This window comes from Hetaerina americana, unplaced genomic scaffold, assembly GCF_022747635.1.
Source record: "Hetaerina americana unplaced genomic scaffold, ioHetAmer1.1.p SCAF_3, whole genome shotgun sequence".
In the NCBI taxonomy this organism is placed as follows: Eukaryota; Metazoa; Arthropoda; class Insecta; order Odonata; family Calopterygidae; genus Hetaerina; species Hetaerina americana.
In genome coordinates this window covers 29,899,846-29,914,878 of record NW_027286874.1, presented here as the reverse complement: position 1 = coordinate 29,914,878, position 15,033 = coordinate 29,899,846, and the positions used below count along the sequence as shown (strand labels likewise).

At 36.6% G+C, this 15,033-nt stretch overlaps 1 protein-coding gene across 5 annotated transcripts in view; it reads left to right on the top strand.

Moving 5' to 3' along the window:
• Positions 1-14,748, top strand: part of LOC139690367 (uncharacterized) — a 38,102-nt gene extending 23,354 nt beyond the window's left edge. For 2 of the 5 annotated variants that reach the window (XM_071587789.1, XM_071587784.1), the window contains 9 exons: positions 2,861-3,067; positions 3,294-3,380; positions 4,885-5,014; positions 6,717-6,889; positions 8,328-8,429; positions 8,619-8,960; positions 9,450-10,472; positions 11,439-11,697; positions 13,414-14,748. In XM_071587789.1, coding sequence (XP_071443890.1) covers positions 2,861-3,067; positions 3,294-3,380; positions 4,885-5,014; positions 6,717-6,889; positions 8,328-8,429; positions 8,619-8,960; positions 9,450-10,472; positions 11,439-11,697; positions 13,414-13,559 — 2,469 coding nt within the window. In that variant the 3' untranslated portion in view covers positions 13,560-14,748. The remainder of the gene's footprint in view (positions 1-2,860; positions 3,068-3,293; positions 3,381-4,884; positions 5,015-6,716; positions 6,890-8,327; positions 8,430-8,618; positions 8,961-9,449; positions 10,473-11,438; positions 11,698-13,413) is intronic. The other 3 variants (XM_071587788.1, XM_071587786.1, XM_071587785.1) reach the window with 3 other exon arrangements.
• Positions 14,749-15,033: the final 285 nt, after the last annotated feature.

The following is a 15,033-nucleotide window of genomic DNA, read 5'->3' as shown; positions in this document are numbered from 1 at the left end:
TGTATGGGGATGGATTCACAGATGATTCCTTCTTCCAGTACTTTTTTTTTAACCGAAAAATGTCTTGTGCCACTCACTCCTACTCTGGAGTGGTGATGCTCTTTCTTTTCATTCTAAAATTCACTAAGTGAAAGGTGTCCCTGTATCCAAATGCACTGGAGTACATCCCATTTCTTAAATGGCCTCCATCAAAATATAGGATTGGCTAGAGTCATTTAAATATGTCCTTGGTCATCCTTTGCCTTCCATTAACCTTGTTTTAGAATTATTGTCAGACGAAAGACCCCTTGAAAATCATTTTCATTTGGTGAGCTAAGGCACAATATCAAAAGTTGCAATGCACCTGTTTCTTGATCTGCTGTACTTAGACCTGTGCCCTCCCATCAAGCAAAAGGGCCAGCATCCTTGGCCCTTTTGTTTTTTCAAGGGTTATCTTTTATATCCCAAAGCAGTCCCATCCCTTGTGAAACTTGACACAAAATATGTCGCAAAGGTTCTCCTTACCCATAGTCCCAATCTCTTCTGGAAACAAACTTATTTGAAATACAAACATGATCATGGTGCAAAATAGTGACTTGACTATCCTCTGTGACCATTTCATTACCTGTGCATCTGAGACTTTCCCTCCACATTGGCCCTGAAAAAGCAAAGCAGATGATTTAGTCATATGGATGATCTTCATGCTTGTGATAATATTGATTGAGTAGGCTTGCAGTAAGGCTTTCCTGCCGCACCTATAAGTTGTCTCAGGCAAATAGGATTCTCTTAGTGAGGAAAGCATGGTACCATATATTTTCTTATTTTTCATCAAATGAGGTTTTCAAGAAATGGGAAGGCCCAGTTAAACATTAAATTATAAATGAGCAGGTTGAACAGTTACCTATTTAGGAAGTGCTTTAGACAAATGTAGACATGTACTATGGACAAAAAATAAATAATTGCATTAAGTAAAGAAGCTCTCACAAAGAAGTATGAGCTGATGACCCAGATTTTAGATTAAAATTGAAGAAAAGATTCGTAAAAACTTAGATGTAGGAGTGTAGTTTTTTATGGCTTGAAAGCTTGGTTTTTAAGGCAAGACAATAAGGATGGATAAAAGGTTATTGAGATGTCATTGTGGGTAAGACTGGACTGTCATTAATGGACTGGAAAACATACTATGAAATGCTGGGCCTGATGGGAAAAGACAGCAGATTTTTGGGAACAGTTCAAAGGAGGCAGGAAAAATGGGCACAAAGGAATATTATAAGGCAGTGAAATGCTGAATACTGTGATGAGAGTGGAGAATGGTTGGTAATTGGTAAGGGAAGAAAGGATTGTGCATGCTGTATGGAATGAAGGAAGGTGTGAAGTAATCAGAGGTGAATAATGGTTTGGTGTAGTGCAGGGTGTTCTGGTGTTAATGGTTGTGTGATATGAGGCTCAGAAGTGTAGCAGTGGTTAGTCTATGTGTCCATGAAAGAATTACCTTTACTGGTAGCATAGCAATATTAATTCCAATTGACTTAAGTGCTTTCAAATGAATCTCCAGCCAGATATGCATTGGAAAAATAAAATTTTTCTTTTTACTTTGACATTTTGTAACTCCATTTTCTAGAGGTCCCTGATATAAAAATTCAGTTGGAAGTTTTTCCCTCTCAAACCAGCTTTTCAAAAATCTCTTGCCTTCTCATAATTATCTGCCATTGTCAGAGACCTTTCTATTATATCCCTTGCTCGTGTACCTCTCACCATAGATTGAATGAGGTACTAAACTTGGACTCAAAAGTCTTTTTCATCATTAAAATTCTTAACTGGTTTCCAAAAACCAGGCATTCAGAAATATCTCAGCTAAGTTTCTTGAATTTAATCACGGGAATCTGTGACTAATTTTTCTTGTATGATGATGTACACTTTTTCAAATAATCATCATCTATTCCCATTGAATCGCTGTTAGCCATCCAAAGTTTTGTTTGTCTTTTTGCCTTTACCCTTGAGGTTTCCAATTTGTCCTGATATGCTTCTATTCACTCCTTTGAAGCATTTTAACATATTTGGCAGTATTATTATTATTCGACATCGACTCCAGAACTCTCTTTTAAAAATTCCAATTGGCAGTAAATGCTCAGTATGAATTTTTGGTATTTTAAAGAAAGGCTTCAAACAGAATATGGAAAATTATGCTAATGTCTTGAAATATACGTGAATATAATCCCCTACATTGCTGGATATTATGATTGGCCTCAATTTTAGATTGTAATTTTTTAACTGTTTATTTGGGTATTAGTGATGTATCATCAGTAATAATGGTTTATATAGAGTAGTTGAGTGATTTACGATACGAAAGGCAGGAAATAAGAAAGGCATTGGTGGTAAGGTAGGTGAAAGGATGAATAGTGTTGAAGAATGAGCAGGAGATAGATTTAATGCAAGGAAAAAAGTCATCCCTCAAACGTGTAAGATAAGATCAATGATTTTTATGCCAGTTGGATTTGATTTTTAAGTCAGGTAAAAGAAGAAATCATAGGAAGGAGTTTTCATTTGGACAAGTAAAGGTGCATACTTGAAGGGAAATGTCATCCCAATTAAAAAATACAGAAATCCCTTCTGGAGAGTAACATCATTAAAGATGTTTTTCATATCATTTGTGTAATGTAATGAAGGAGGACAAATACATGTTGGCGGTTATGAATAATGCAGTATAGAGATTCCTGCGCATCTCATGGTCATAAATTGTCTCAAAGAGTAGTGGTGGGATCAGAATAAAGCCAAAAGGTACTCAATGCCCTAACTATGTTTAATGATCTAATATTACCTGGTATGTCCTTGATTGACCTTATATTTGGGGATATTTTAATACTTTGAACTTCTGTTGTTATAGGGAGAGGCTCGTGCTCCCAAACCTCCAAAGCCCCCTGAGAAACCCCTGATGCCGTACATGCGCTATAGCCGCAAAGTTTGGGACAGAGTCAAAGCTCAGAACCCGGAGCTCAAGTTATGGGAAATAGGAAAAATCATTGGTCAGATGTGGAGAGATCTTCCTGACGATGATAAGCAGGAGTATGTGGATGAATATGAGGCTGAAAAGGTGATTACTCCTTAGTTGAGTCAATTTTTAATGCTTTCTCAACAGATAGTGAAGCATGATGAAGAAGTAATGTATACAGTGAACAATTTGAGTCTAACATTAATGAATAACATTTGAATTGAGCATCATTGTAAGGTATTTTTGTGTAACATACTTTGCATAATTCACATGTGTAATATGACCATTCAGGCAAGACTGACTACCATTTAAACTTTCCCTTTTGTAGCTGGAGTACGAGAAGACGTTGAAAGTGTACCATAATTCACCTGCTTACCTGGCCTATGTTGCTGCCAAGAGTCGCGGTAAGTTTGGTATGTTGCACATAATTTTTTTTTCTTTTTATTACTTAAGGCCTAAATTTTTGTGACTTAAGGCTCTGGACCTCAGTTGCTGTTAGGCAATTCTCTTTTTATCCAGATTAATTATTATTGGATCATTATCACAATAGTATTGCTAGGAATTCAGAAAACTTGGTTTCCTAGTTGTCTCCTGCTTCTTCTGAGAAATTAATTTTCTTAACTCTGGATACTAAGAAATGTATGAAAAGAAGTCAAAGATTCTAACTACACCATCAAGTACTATGAAAATGGATGTTTTTTGCTCTCCTGTGATACTAAGAATATTGTCTATCCAACTACCACTTAGTTCCAGAGTGATCGGATATGTTTCATATGTATTTTGTTGTGGGTTTCATTCATAGACCATTCACCAAAACTTTAATCAAATATTGTCCAGCTTGCTAAAGCATAATTGAAAACTTTGCAATATTGAGTCCTCTGGTTAGAATATTTTCCTTGCTGCTTGCCCATTTCAAATTCTATTTTTCCCTCTGAAAAGTATGAGTCTAGCATATTTAGCCCTTATGCTTCCTTATTAGTTTATTTTATTTCAACAAACAGATGGGGTTTTAAATTATCACTAAACTTACAACCATTAGTTACAGTAAATTCATGTTTAGCAGATTATTTCTTTCATAATAGTAATAATATTTTTATCATTCAACTGAAGTGTTATTTTCCTGCTTAAAGAATGGAATTCATAAACAGTGGGACCTCAGTTAAAAAATGGACAAGATTTATATTAATTACTAGTTACATTTATTTGGCATAGTTGAAATTATTGGTGTATTTTTTGTGGTTGATAAAACTCAATGACAAAAAAATCGCCAACTGTTTACGGATATAAAAGCTATGAGAAAATGGCAGTTTTTAGTGAAATTCATGAATTGAACAATTCTTATGTACTGTGGGAAATCCCCAAGTTTTTGCCTTGTAATCGATCAGAACAGCTTCTTATTTATTACCATAATTCATCAAGGATGAGTAGCTGATTGATATGATGAATTTTTCCAAAATGATATCTCTTTGGAGGGATTTTCACAGAACCTCATCCAGCTAACTGTCTAAATCAGTGGTATCTACCCACTTGGTGAAGTGGCAAAAAACACATATCTTCTCAGGGGAGAAAGGGTGGTAGCCACACCCTAATACACTTGTTTTTATATAACAACTCCCTAAAAAAGTTCTTTGGTTATGGCAGTGAAATTTTTTTGCTCTGACATTGTGCATTTACACAGAGCGCTAGGAAATGATATTTGCAAAATCTGGAAAATTGAGTTTTCTCAATATTCATAGTGGTATTTGTATGAATAAAATCTGTAAACAGTGGCTTTTCATTATCATGCAATAATCATTTGTCAGTTCTTGTTCTTTATACATGTCCCATGGAAGATTTTTTGAGTGCTTGTAACTGTGTTGGTCTTTGTGGTCTCTTTCTTATTCTACTCCTTTTCATCCTCTCTGCAATCTCCCATGGGTGGGGGACGGGCAGCGCAATCTTCAGGAGAGGAGAGAGAGGGGCATGAGAGGGCCTCAGGCGGTGGATCTGGAACTGGAGTGAAACCAGCTGACCGACGCATTGACATACAACCGGCAGAGGATGAGGAAGGTATGGAAACATCTGCGAGAGTTAGTCCATTTCTGAAAGAGAAACTACACAATAGTAGTCCCTTAAACTATGGTATAGTGCATTATAGTTGAAGGATTAGTTGGTAATGCCAAATTGTTGTTTTCGTGGAAACTACTCTGAAAGTTCCAATGTATCATTGAAAGCAAAGGTACGTTTATTTTTTTTTGGGTTTTATTAATTCTCTTCAGATGTTAATGAATGTCATTTGTAATCCAATATGCTGATGATGGCTGGTCAAGCCGATTTGAAAATTTCTTTAAAGGTACCCCCAAAGTAACCCATGTTTATTCATTGTGCAAAGCATAAATAGACTGATTTTTTAGCTGACCAAAATTTGCCGCATTCTATCTCTTTGCTGTGAAGTGAATGAAAGCCAATCACAGGGGTCAACATTATTCACTAAATACATGACATTGAAGTCTTGTTATGAATTTTACTTCCATAAATGAAAAACCATTGTCTTAATGCTTTGCACGGCCATAATTTAGATATTGTTTTAAATTACAATGTTAAATTTCACAACACGAATGATTAAACTGAGGGTTGTGATACAGATTTAACAAATGTAACACTATAATTTGAAGATAGTGATATTTATTCATCATTCAAGCAAGGACAGTGTTTACACCTTCCTTTGATATGAAATTTTATTTGGCAATTACCCTAAAGCTATACGTAAATGCCAGGTGTATCCATCACGAAGTTGTCAAGCTGAAAGGTGAGCATTGTGTCAATTATGCTTGTGAAATTTTTGGATGCAAACCTGCAAGCAACATGGAAACTATTATGGATTTTGTTGGGGTCTTGGTAGGTACAAAGCTCCAACCCATTGGAACCCAACCCAGCAGGGGGCACAGCTTTCCATCCAATACTGAGCAGAGGTCACCTTGACCCTTTGTTGCATTGGCAGCCCCTTTATTGCATGATCTCTGTCAGCTAATTGTTTACTCTTTTGCTAAAGAAATAGTCATTTGTTGCTCCAAAAGTACAGACAAGGAAATAAATCCCTTAGGGTTGGCTGTGAATTCATCATTTTTAAACAAAACTTAACCATTATTATTAACATAGATCTTGTATAGAATTATCGCACCATAACAGCGGCTACTAATCCATGCTCAGAGAAAGTCATCTGGTGTTGCAGAATTTCACCCAATTATAATTTTAATATTCTTATTTTATTTAGTTTATATAAATTTTATATATTTTTCTGTTTATTCCATAAAAAGTGGTTATTTCCATGTCCTCTGATGTGCCATGTTGAAATGGTTTATACCATACTTATTGTAATATTAACTTGTGGAGTTTCCTTGAAAAATTGTGCACAGAAAACAAAACCTAAGGAATTAAGTTCTAAGTATATTTTTGGAGCATAGGACAAATATTTTACATGAAAAACCACTGCATTAACAATAATTTGACGGTGAACGCCAAGGTGACCCCTACCTGGTTTCCAATTGAAGGGTTTGGCTCCCATTGAGTTTGGCCACAGCGGGTAAATTAATATGCTGTATGGTACTTTTGTGGCCTTGCCTAAGGTAGGTATGATGGAATACCTTTGGGACTTAACAACTTTATTCCATGGTTGTCAGTAGTAGATGTGTCAATTAATTAGCAGAAGGTCATCTAGGTTGTTTTCTATTTGTTGCGTGGGGTATTCATGTTTAAAATGTTACTTTTTCAGATCAAGAAGATGGATTTTCTGTGAAACATGTAGCGTATGCCCGCTATCTTCGAAATCATCGTTTAATTAATGAGATATTCTCTGATGCAGTTGTTCCAGATGTTCGTTCTGTTGTAACAACAGCACGCATGCAAGTATTGAAGAGACAGGTGCAGTCCTTGACAATGCATCAGGTAAGAGAACTTGATATTCTTCAACATAGTGGTAGGAAAATGTGATTTTCCAAATTTTTGTAATATTGCTAATAATTTATGCTTGAAATCATAGAATAACTTATATTTGCCATTATGAGCAATTTAATTCAGTATTGGAAATAGTTTTAAGTCAGCAACTGAATAGTTGTAATGGTATGTAATGCAACTGTCTTTTATGATGCTAGATAACACGTAAGGTTGAAACTGCTGACCATGTAATGTAAGAATAGGAAACATTTTATCAATTTTGTGACCTATATTTCTCAGTGACTAGAGTTAGTGCTAAGTGAAGTGAATACATAGTCCTACTAGGTGCATTATTTAATATTTAGAAGAAAAAAGTCAATGATTGAAGCCCATTCTAAGAATAGGTATTTGCTAGTCACATATTTGTATGTAGAGATATATTTATAAAAATACATAAAGAAAAAGATTTAATTTTTTCTTTTGCTAACCCTTTTTAGTTTGACAAAAAATATCAAAATTTTGCTCGTTTTTTATCCATTCAAATTCACTGCATGTATGTTTGTTTTTTTTTAATCCTCTGTAGGCAATTATTTAGTATTTTTTTTAAATCCTATTATTTATAAATGTATAGTTTTGTTTAGGTATGATGAAAATGGAAGGAATAAAAATTAAATTGCATTATCCCTTATTTTATCTTATATATCTTTATATTTATCTTATTATCCCTGTCTGTAGCACTCTGGATGAGTATCAAAATTACAAAAAAATATAGAAGACAATTTCCTATGTTAGAATTTGGAAATTATAAACGACATTTAAGGTAAACTTTCAATCTGTCTTTAGTTGCTAACCCTATACTTATTTACTTACAAAGAATAGGTAAAATTTATGCATTGCATATTCTTTTGTTGAGGAATAAAGGTGAACATATTACAAATGTTAGTCTCCTTTTGGAACATTGTCCAAAAAAATATAGCAGGCTTTTTATGAAAATCTGGTCTGCTTAACTTTAACCCAATCCATGTTCATGCATTTATTTTTCCTTTCCATTTCACATAAGGGGTTGGTATTATAGTTTTAAAAACCATTCAAATAAAATTTAAAAATGTATAATTATTAACCATGTATGGAGTAGGTTGAATATTTTCCGTTAAATTATATGCCAACTGTATAAGCATTTCTCATTTATTGAGTAGTATTGTTGCTGATATATGGGAATTAGAAAAGGCTAGTAAAGCCAAGACTAATATATCAGCTTTATGGGATCATAAGGGTTACGGGAGTATATGCAGAAACCTGAGGTTTCAGAGAATGTAAATAGATGAGTAAGAATCATTTAATCCATGATAATCTGCCTGTCAGAAATATTTTTATATAAACCAAAATTCTTTGTGAATTCAAATCAGTATTTTGATTCTTGTTAATAATGTAATTGGTATCTCAACTGTAGAAAAAGTTGGAGGCAGAATTGCAGCAAATTGAGGAGAAATTTGAAGCTAAGAAGAGAAAGTTTCTGGAAGCCAGTGAAAGTTTTCAAGAGGAATTGAAGAAGGTAAATTGATATGTGATCATTTAATTTCAGCATTGTTCAGTTATTCTCACTCACAATATGTGAGGCCTTTTTGGAATTATTTTATTTTTCTCACCTGAAAAGAAAGAAAGTGCTGAAAATTGAATGGTAACCATTACCAGAAATTCAATTTGCTCAGATCATTACTTTTTATAATCTTTTATCTTGCAGCATTGCAGACGTGCTGTCGATGAAGAAGCTTTCCAGAGGCTTGTAGAACGACAATTTGAACTTCTGAGGAGAGAAAGGGAAGAACAGCAGAGAGGAGGAAAGAGCTTAACGTCTGCCCCTCAGGTGGTACCCAGTGGCTTGGTTGGGATGGGCAGCACTCCCGTGAGCTCCCAACCACACGAGATAGAGGAAGGAGGGGAGGGGGAGAGTATGATGGAAGAGGAGGAGCAGCAGACACCCTCTGCCCCACGCTTGCCCTCTTCAGCTTCGGTGGCAGTTAGAACAAATGACTCCATGGCCATGGAAACCTCTGGTGTCACAATGGATGAACCACAACCCGAGGTAAGAATCACCTAATTTTAAGTGAAATCATTAAATTGAGTTAATAATTAGAATTGGAAACCAAACTAGAAGGACTCGCTAATGGTGTGGGTTTAAGTTAGTATGAAGCCATTTAATTTGTAATTTAAAGGTAAAAGGAAAAATATTCAAATTTTCAAATGATTGGATGTCCCTGCAATTCTTAGTGATGACTCACTAATGTGAATGTAATAAAATTACTGCATCCATCAAGGAAGATGTACACAATTATTTAATGAATGCAGTGCATCACGGTACATTCACACATAGCATGTAAAGTGCTTGTGGCTGTCAAGTGTGTTCCCAAAGTTTTATCTGGACTGGGTGATCCAATGTATCAAAACCAATAAGAACGTATTCTGACTAAAATTAAATATGTATATCAACTTCCTATGTGCCATTAATTAGCAATCACTTCCCATATTCTTTTACCTTTCCTCTGATAATCGCCTCTGTTTTCATTTTCTACAGAGCATGGAGGAGCAAACTAGTAGAGAAGCTACTGAAATAAGCGGGCCTCCTTCAAGTGGACCTATGTCAGAAGAACCATCATGCGTTGTGCCCATGCCAGTGGCTTCCTCTTGCCATGGATCTCCATCGTCTCCAGCTAACACATGCACATCACCTCCAGCTCCTTCCTTGTCTCCTGCGCCACCCCATGCTATGCTCCCCAATTCCCCTTCCGTGGGGCAGTCTGATCAGCAGCAGGCCAACAACGAAGCTGAAAATCAGGAGCAGGTACCCTCTCCACAAATTCCTCATGCCCCTACTCCCAAGCCACCAATGCCACCAGTTGCTCCCCAACAGTCAGTCATTTCTTCACCAGAGGACAGTCAGCATCCACCTTCGGGAGGCCTCTCTCGCCCTGTTGTCTCACCAGCTGCTGCATCTCAGGATCAACTTGAGCCAGAACCCATGGAATCTCCCAAGCAGGGGCACCAATCCCCGCCACCAATTCCCTATGCGTCCGACATAGTTCATCCTCCAAGTGTTCCACACCCCCAACCACCACCGCCACCACCCCCATCCATGGCTCCCCAGTATAGTGCTGCCCTGCCCCCCCAGCCTCCACCTACAGAGCACATGCCAGGCTACCCCCCAATGATGCACCTTCAACCCCCTCCACAGTCCATATGCCACTCCATGCCCCTCCCTCCCAGCCTCCATCCTCCACCGCCATCCCACTATCCTGCTCCATCAGTGGCCCCTCCTCCGAACTTGCCCCCGATGGCCTCACAGCCTCTCAGTCGCAATTATCCCCCAGCTTCCTCTCCCCCTCCACTCTTTCCTTCCTCTGTTCCCCTACCCTCTAACCAGCACCTTCCACCATCCCAAATGCCTCAGCCACCCCCAGGGCATCCCTCACCTGCTCCTCCACAGACGCAGATGCCCATCTGTCCACTACCTCCTTCCCATCGAATGATGCCCGGCAGCATGCCTCAGCCACACCCTTACTACATACACGAGGGACTGCGCGACAGTAACATTACAAAGGTGAGTGATGATCAATCCAGTTATTGCAGTTATATGTGAACTGGTTCAAATAATGGATGATTCTTAACCCATGCTTGTTTGGGTGATAGAAATTTTACTGAATTGCAGAAAACTGTAGGATACATATTGGTAATAATAGTCCAAGTGTATAATGATAATGTACTTGTAGTTCTCAGTGGTGTCCAAGTAGTGACCAAAAAGGTTGTTGATGCACAGGTACTCCACAGCTTACAAATGGGATGTACAAGTATTTTTATGGCTGCAGGTTATGTCAGAAATTGTGTTTATGAAAAGTATGGCTATGTAATCAGCACAAAATTCTAATATTCTAAATTAGGGCCATGTTTGCACTTCAAACGCCAAAGCCAGAAAACTTGGCTAATGTGTGACTACCTGTATTTTAATATGTATTTAATGGGCATAGTAATTAAGTCAGGCTATAGTTATTTTAATTTGGGAGGCATAAAATTGGCAAAATTCACTGCATGGAACTTCTACTTGGAAACATTCTTAAATGGGAAAATTCTCTTCATGATTGTATTAGCGGTACTAATAGCCACAGACTAATTTAAATTTCAAGAATGTCATAGCCCAGCAGCCATGCAAAAAATTCTTTTTTACCTCATTCGTCCACTGAATTTTAGAATAGTAGTGATTGAAAATTCCTATTCTAAGTAGGAATTATAATAAACTGTCCTTTTCTGATTATGTTTACAAAGTATGGAGGATCAAATATGTAAGGTAATTATTTCACGAAAAAGAGATTTTCAATCACAGGTAATTGCACTGTCAGTTTCATGGTACAAACTCTTATATATATAAGGGTTTGTAGCATAAATGTAGCATATATGCTGCAGACAAATACTGTTAATAAGTGGAATCATCATGACTGTTCTGAAATTTAAATATCTTTTCCATCCCTATCAATTTAACATAAATCTCCCTTCTGAAAATTGTGACAAATAGGTTCTGGATCCACCTGAAAATTTGGACAGCATGTCAGACAATGCAATGAAGTGTCCTGAACCTAGTAATTTGGACAATGCAGCCAGTGAGGCCCGCCATCACCAAGAGACACAGCAAATTCCGGGTGGTCTAGTGAAAGGAGGAGAGGTGGAAGAGGAGGGAAGCCAAGAGATGGAACAGGGGACACCTGCACCCATCAACCCCGGCAGTGTGGGTGCCAGGCATCTGTCAATGGACATCAGCACTGGTACACCTCCCGGTCAGTGACTTTTTTATCTTTGATTTCATATTTTTTAAAGTGTTGTACATACAATGAAATCTCATTTACATTTATCAACCTGTACGACTCATGGGTGTGCTTGAAAAGTTTCCAATCTCAACGTGAAGATGGGAGTGCTATTCAATAAAAGTTGGGGAATAAGTTGGAACATGCATTGAAAGGTACTCACCAAAATTTCAGCCATTTCAGACTCTCACTTGTTGTTTGACAATTGTTTCAGTGAGCCATTGTAAGGGTTTTTGTGAAAATGGAAAAAATGAGTACCGAGCAGTCATTAAATACTTATTTTTACTACGCCCACGCAAATCGGAGGTGAGCTGGACGCTGTGTACACAGACTCTGCAGCATCAATTACCACCGTGAATTTTTGGGTAGAATTTAAACGTGACCGTACCAGTTAGGCTGAAATTAAGAAGTCAAGACAGCCAACAAGTGTGACAACCACCGATCATATCGAAAAAATTCACCAAATGGTACTGGATGAATGAAAAATTAAGGTTAGGGAGTTAGTTTTGTCTATGGACATATTGAAAGAACATGTTTGTCATATATTGACTGAAGAATTGGACATGCATAAGCTATCCATGAATAGGGTTACACATTTGCTAACTTTGGACCAAAGATACATTTGAATGAACATTTCCAAGGCCTAGTTGAAGCGGTTTAAGCTAGATGAATCAGTTAGTTTGCATTGATTCATAACTGTAGATGAAACCTGGATTCACCGCTACACACCTGAGATGAAAGAACAGTCTAAGGTGAACCTCCTCCGAAAATGGCGAAGATGATTCCATTGGCTGGGAATGTGAGGGTGACTATTTTTTGGGATAGCCGTGGAATTATGTTCATTAATTATCTTCAAAAAGGTAAAACAATAACTGAGTATTAAGCGTAATTACTTCATAAGCTGAAAGCAGAAACTGCAAAAAAACAAAAAGTATATGAAGTAGAAGAAAGTGCTTTTCCATCAGGGCTACTCACCTGATCACACTTGCCGGTTGAAAATTCACAAATTTGCACTTTTAATTGGTTGACGAATCATCTTTTCCACCAGAAATGCCCCCCAGGGACCTTTTTCCTATTGCCTATATTTTGGTTGTTTCGTTTAAGGTTTTGCTTGGAGGACGGAGGTTTTCATCAGATGAGGAGGTTATCACATACATTAACCTCTATTTTGCAGAGAAAGACATCAGATACTCTTTGCCAGGATTACAAAAGTTAAAGAATCACCGGAAAAAGCCAACTTGAAAGGGTACTATTGATGAAAAGAAAAATGATTTGAAGAAAATAATGTTTTTTATTGGTTGGGTTGGAGACTTTTCAGACTACCCTCGCACACAAACACACACACTTATGTATTTACACTTAAACATTTCCAGCGTGAGGCCTTTTTATTTTCATTTATCTCACTTGTTTCCATAAGTATGCTGATGTTGTGTTTTTTTGTAATTTAATTTTTAAATTATCAAAATATGCTTTTAAAATATTCATAACTGCCAACCTCAAGTTTTGCATAAATCCCACTTTTTCCATGGTTTTCACTGATTTGAGAGCCATATGTAAGTTTATATATTCACATGATATTTTAATGGACTTAAAAAATTATTTCAATGATTGATACCATTCTTTCTGTTTTTAAAAGCGAAGTGTCTTCGTTCATCATGACTCTTTCAAATTTTCCTTATTTCCACAAAGAGGGGCCAGAATCCATGGGGATGAAAAATGAAGAAGGGCTTGGAAGTTGTGATGTGGGGTCAAAGCAACAGCCAGGTGGGGCTCTCCCAAGTGGAGAAAGTAGTCGACCACAGCCCATGGACACAACCTCACCTCCTCCTCAGTGATTTGCTGTCAGTGACCATATCACAGTCTATGGACAAGCTATTTTGCCACATTTTCCGGCCATGAATGCCCGGGAACATATATTGAGCATGTGATGGAGAACAGTTCATTTTTTTGTTGATTATTTTGAATGTAGTCCTTCATGTGTTCACCTGATATGAACTCTTTGGTGATGAGTTTTGTATTACAAAATGTATTGTTAGTTATGATGAATTAAATTGGAACCTAATTACATATCTGAAATGCAGACTGCTCTTTAATTGAAGCACCTAATAATAATTACAGATTGTTGATCTTCTTAGACTTTGTGTTTGGAAATTATCTATAAGGAACCTCTGCATCATAGCAGTCAGTAGCATATTTTCTCCTTGAGAAAGTTTGCATCTCAATTCAAAATAATATTTTCTTTATTTAATTTTTTTTTCAACTTTAGTTGTCATGCCAAACTTTTAAAGTAAAATGAATGAATGCATCATTCTACCTAAAGATCTGTACATCATGTTGTTGCCTGGTCTTCATCCAATATTGGTTATTATTATTTCACTGTATGACGAATCAAAAAGAACTGATTCATTGCTATGGAACCAAAAGTCCTAAGAAAGTTTTTCAAGCTTGAGCATATTAATATAAATGAAAAAGACATTATTTATTATGACTACATTACCACTGTACGCATTTAGAAAAATTCCATGACTTATATGCATTTACAAATGTTTCCTTGGGAAGACTGTCGAGTGTAAATAATTGTAAATTATTATTGGTAAAAAATCATTATAGTAGTACTGGGGTAGATTTTATATGAGCTGAAGTAGTGATAACATGTGTGCTTTTTATTCAGTGGTTGTAGTAAATGGTATGGGAGTGAATGCCCCATTGTGTTTGTTTGATCAAACTAAGATTATACTAGCACTTGAACTGCATATGCCAATACTGCAGTTGTTTCATGTGTATTCTTCAAAGTCCTGTATGCTAAATCGTTTCATGAATATATTATTTTACATCTTTTGATGCATTTTGGCATTTATTTATTCTGTGTAATGGTCCTGGGTGTAAATGGCATTTAATTACTAAATGGAAAAATATCTTTTAGGTTTTGTTAAATGTTGTTCATGTTTATTATGGAAAGTTCTGCTCTAATGCACAAGGCATAACATTAATTCATACATTGTCAAAAATATGGAGTTCTCCTCAAATATTTAACTTTAAAAAAACCATCTTATTTTCTTGAAAGGTAAATGAATAAAAAGTATGGTTTATAAAGTCCACAATACTCATTTAATGAATGTCATATTTACTGGCAAATAACGGAAAAAATTTGAGTGATCGTGTGTAACTGCATCCCCATGTACATCCCTCAGGCAAATGAATACCAAAGATCCTTTCTAAAATATGTGCAATGAAAACCAGGCATCAGCTGTAAAAGGCTGAGCATGCTGGACCAAAGGTGAATAGAAAATTTTGGATAAACAAAATACA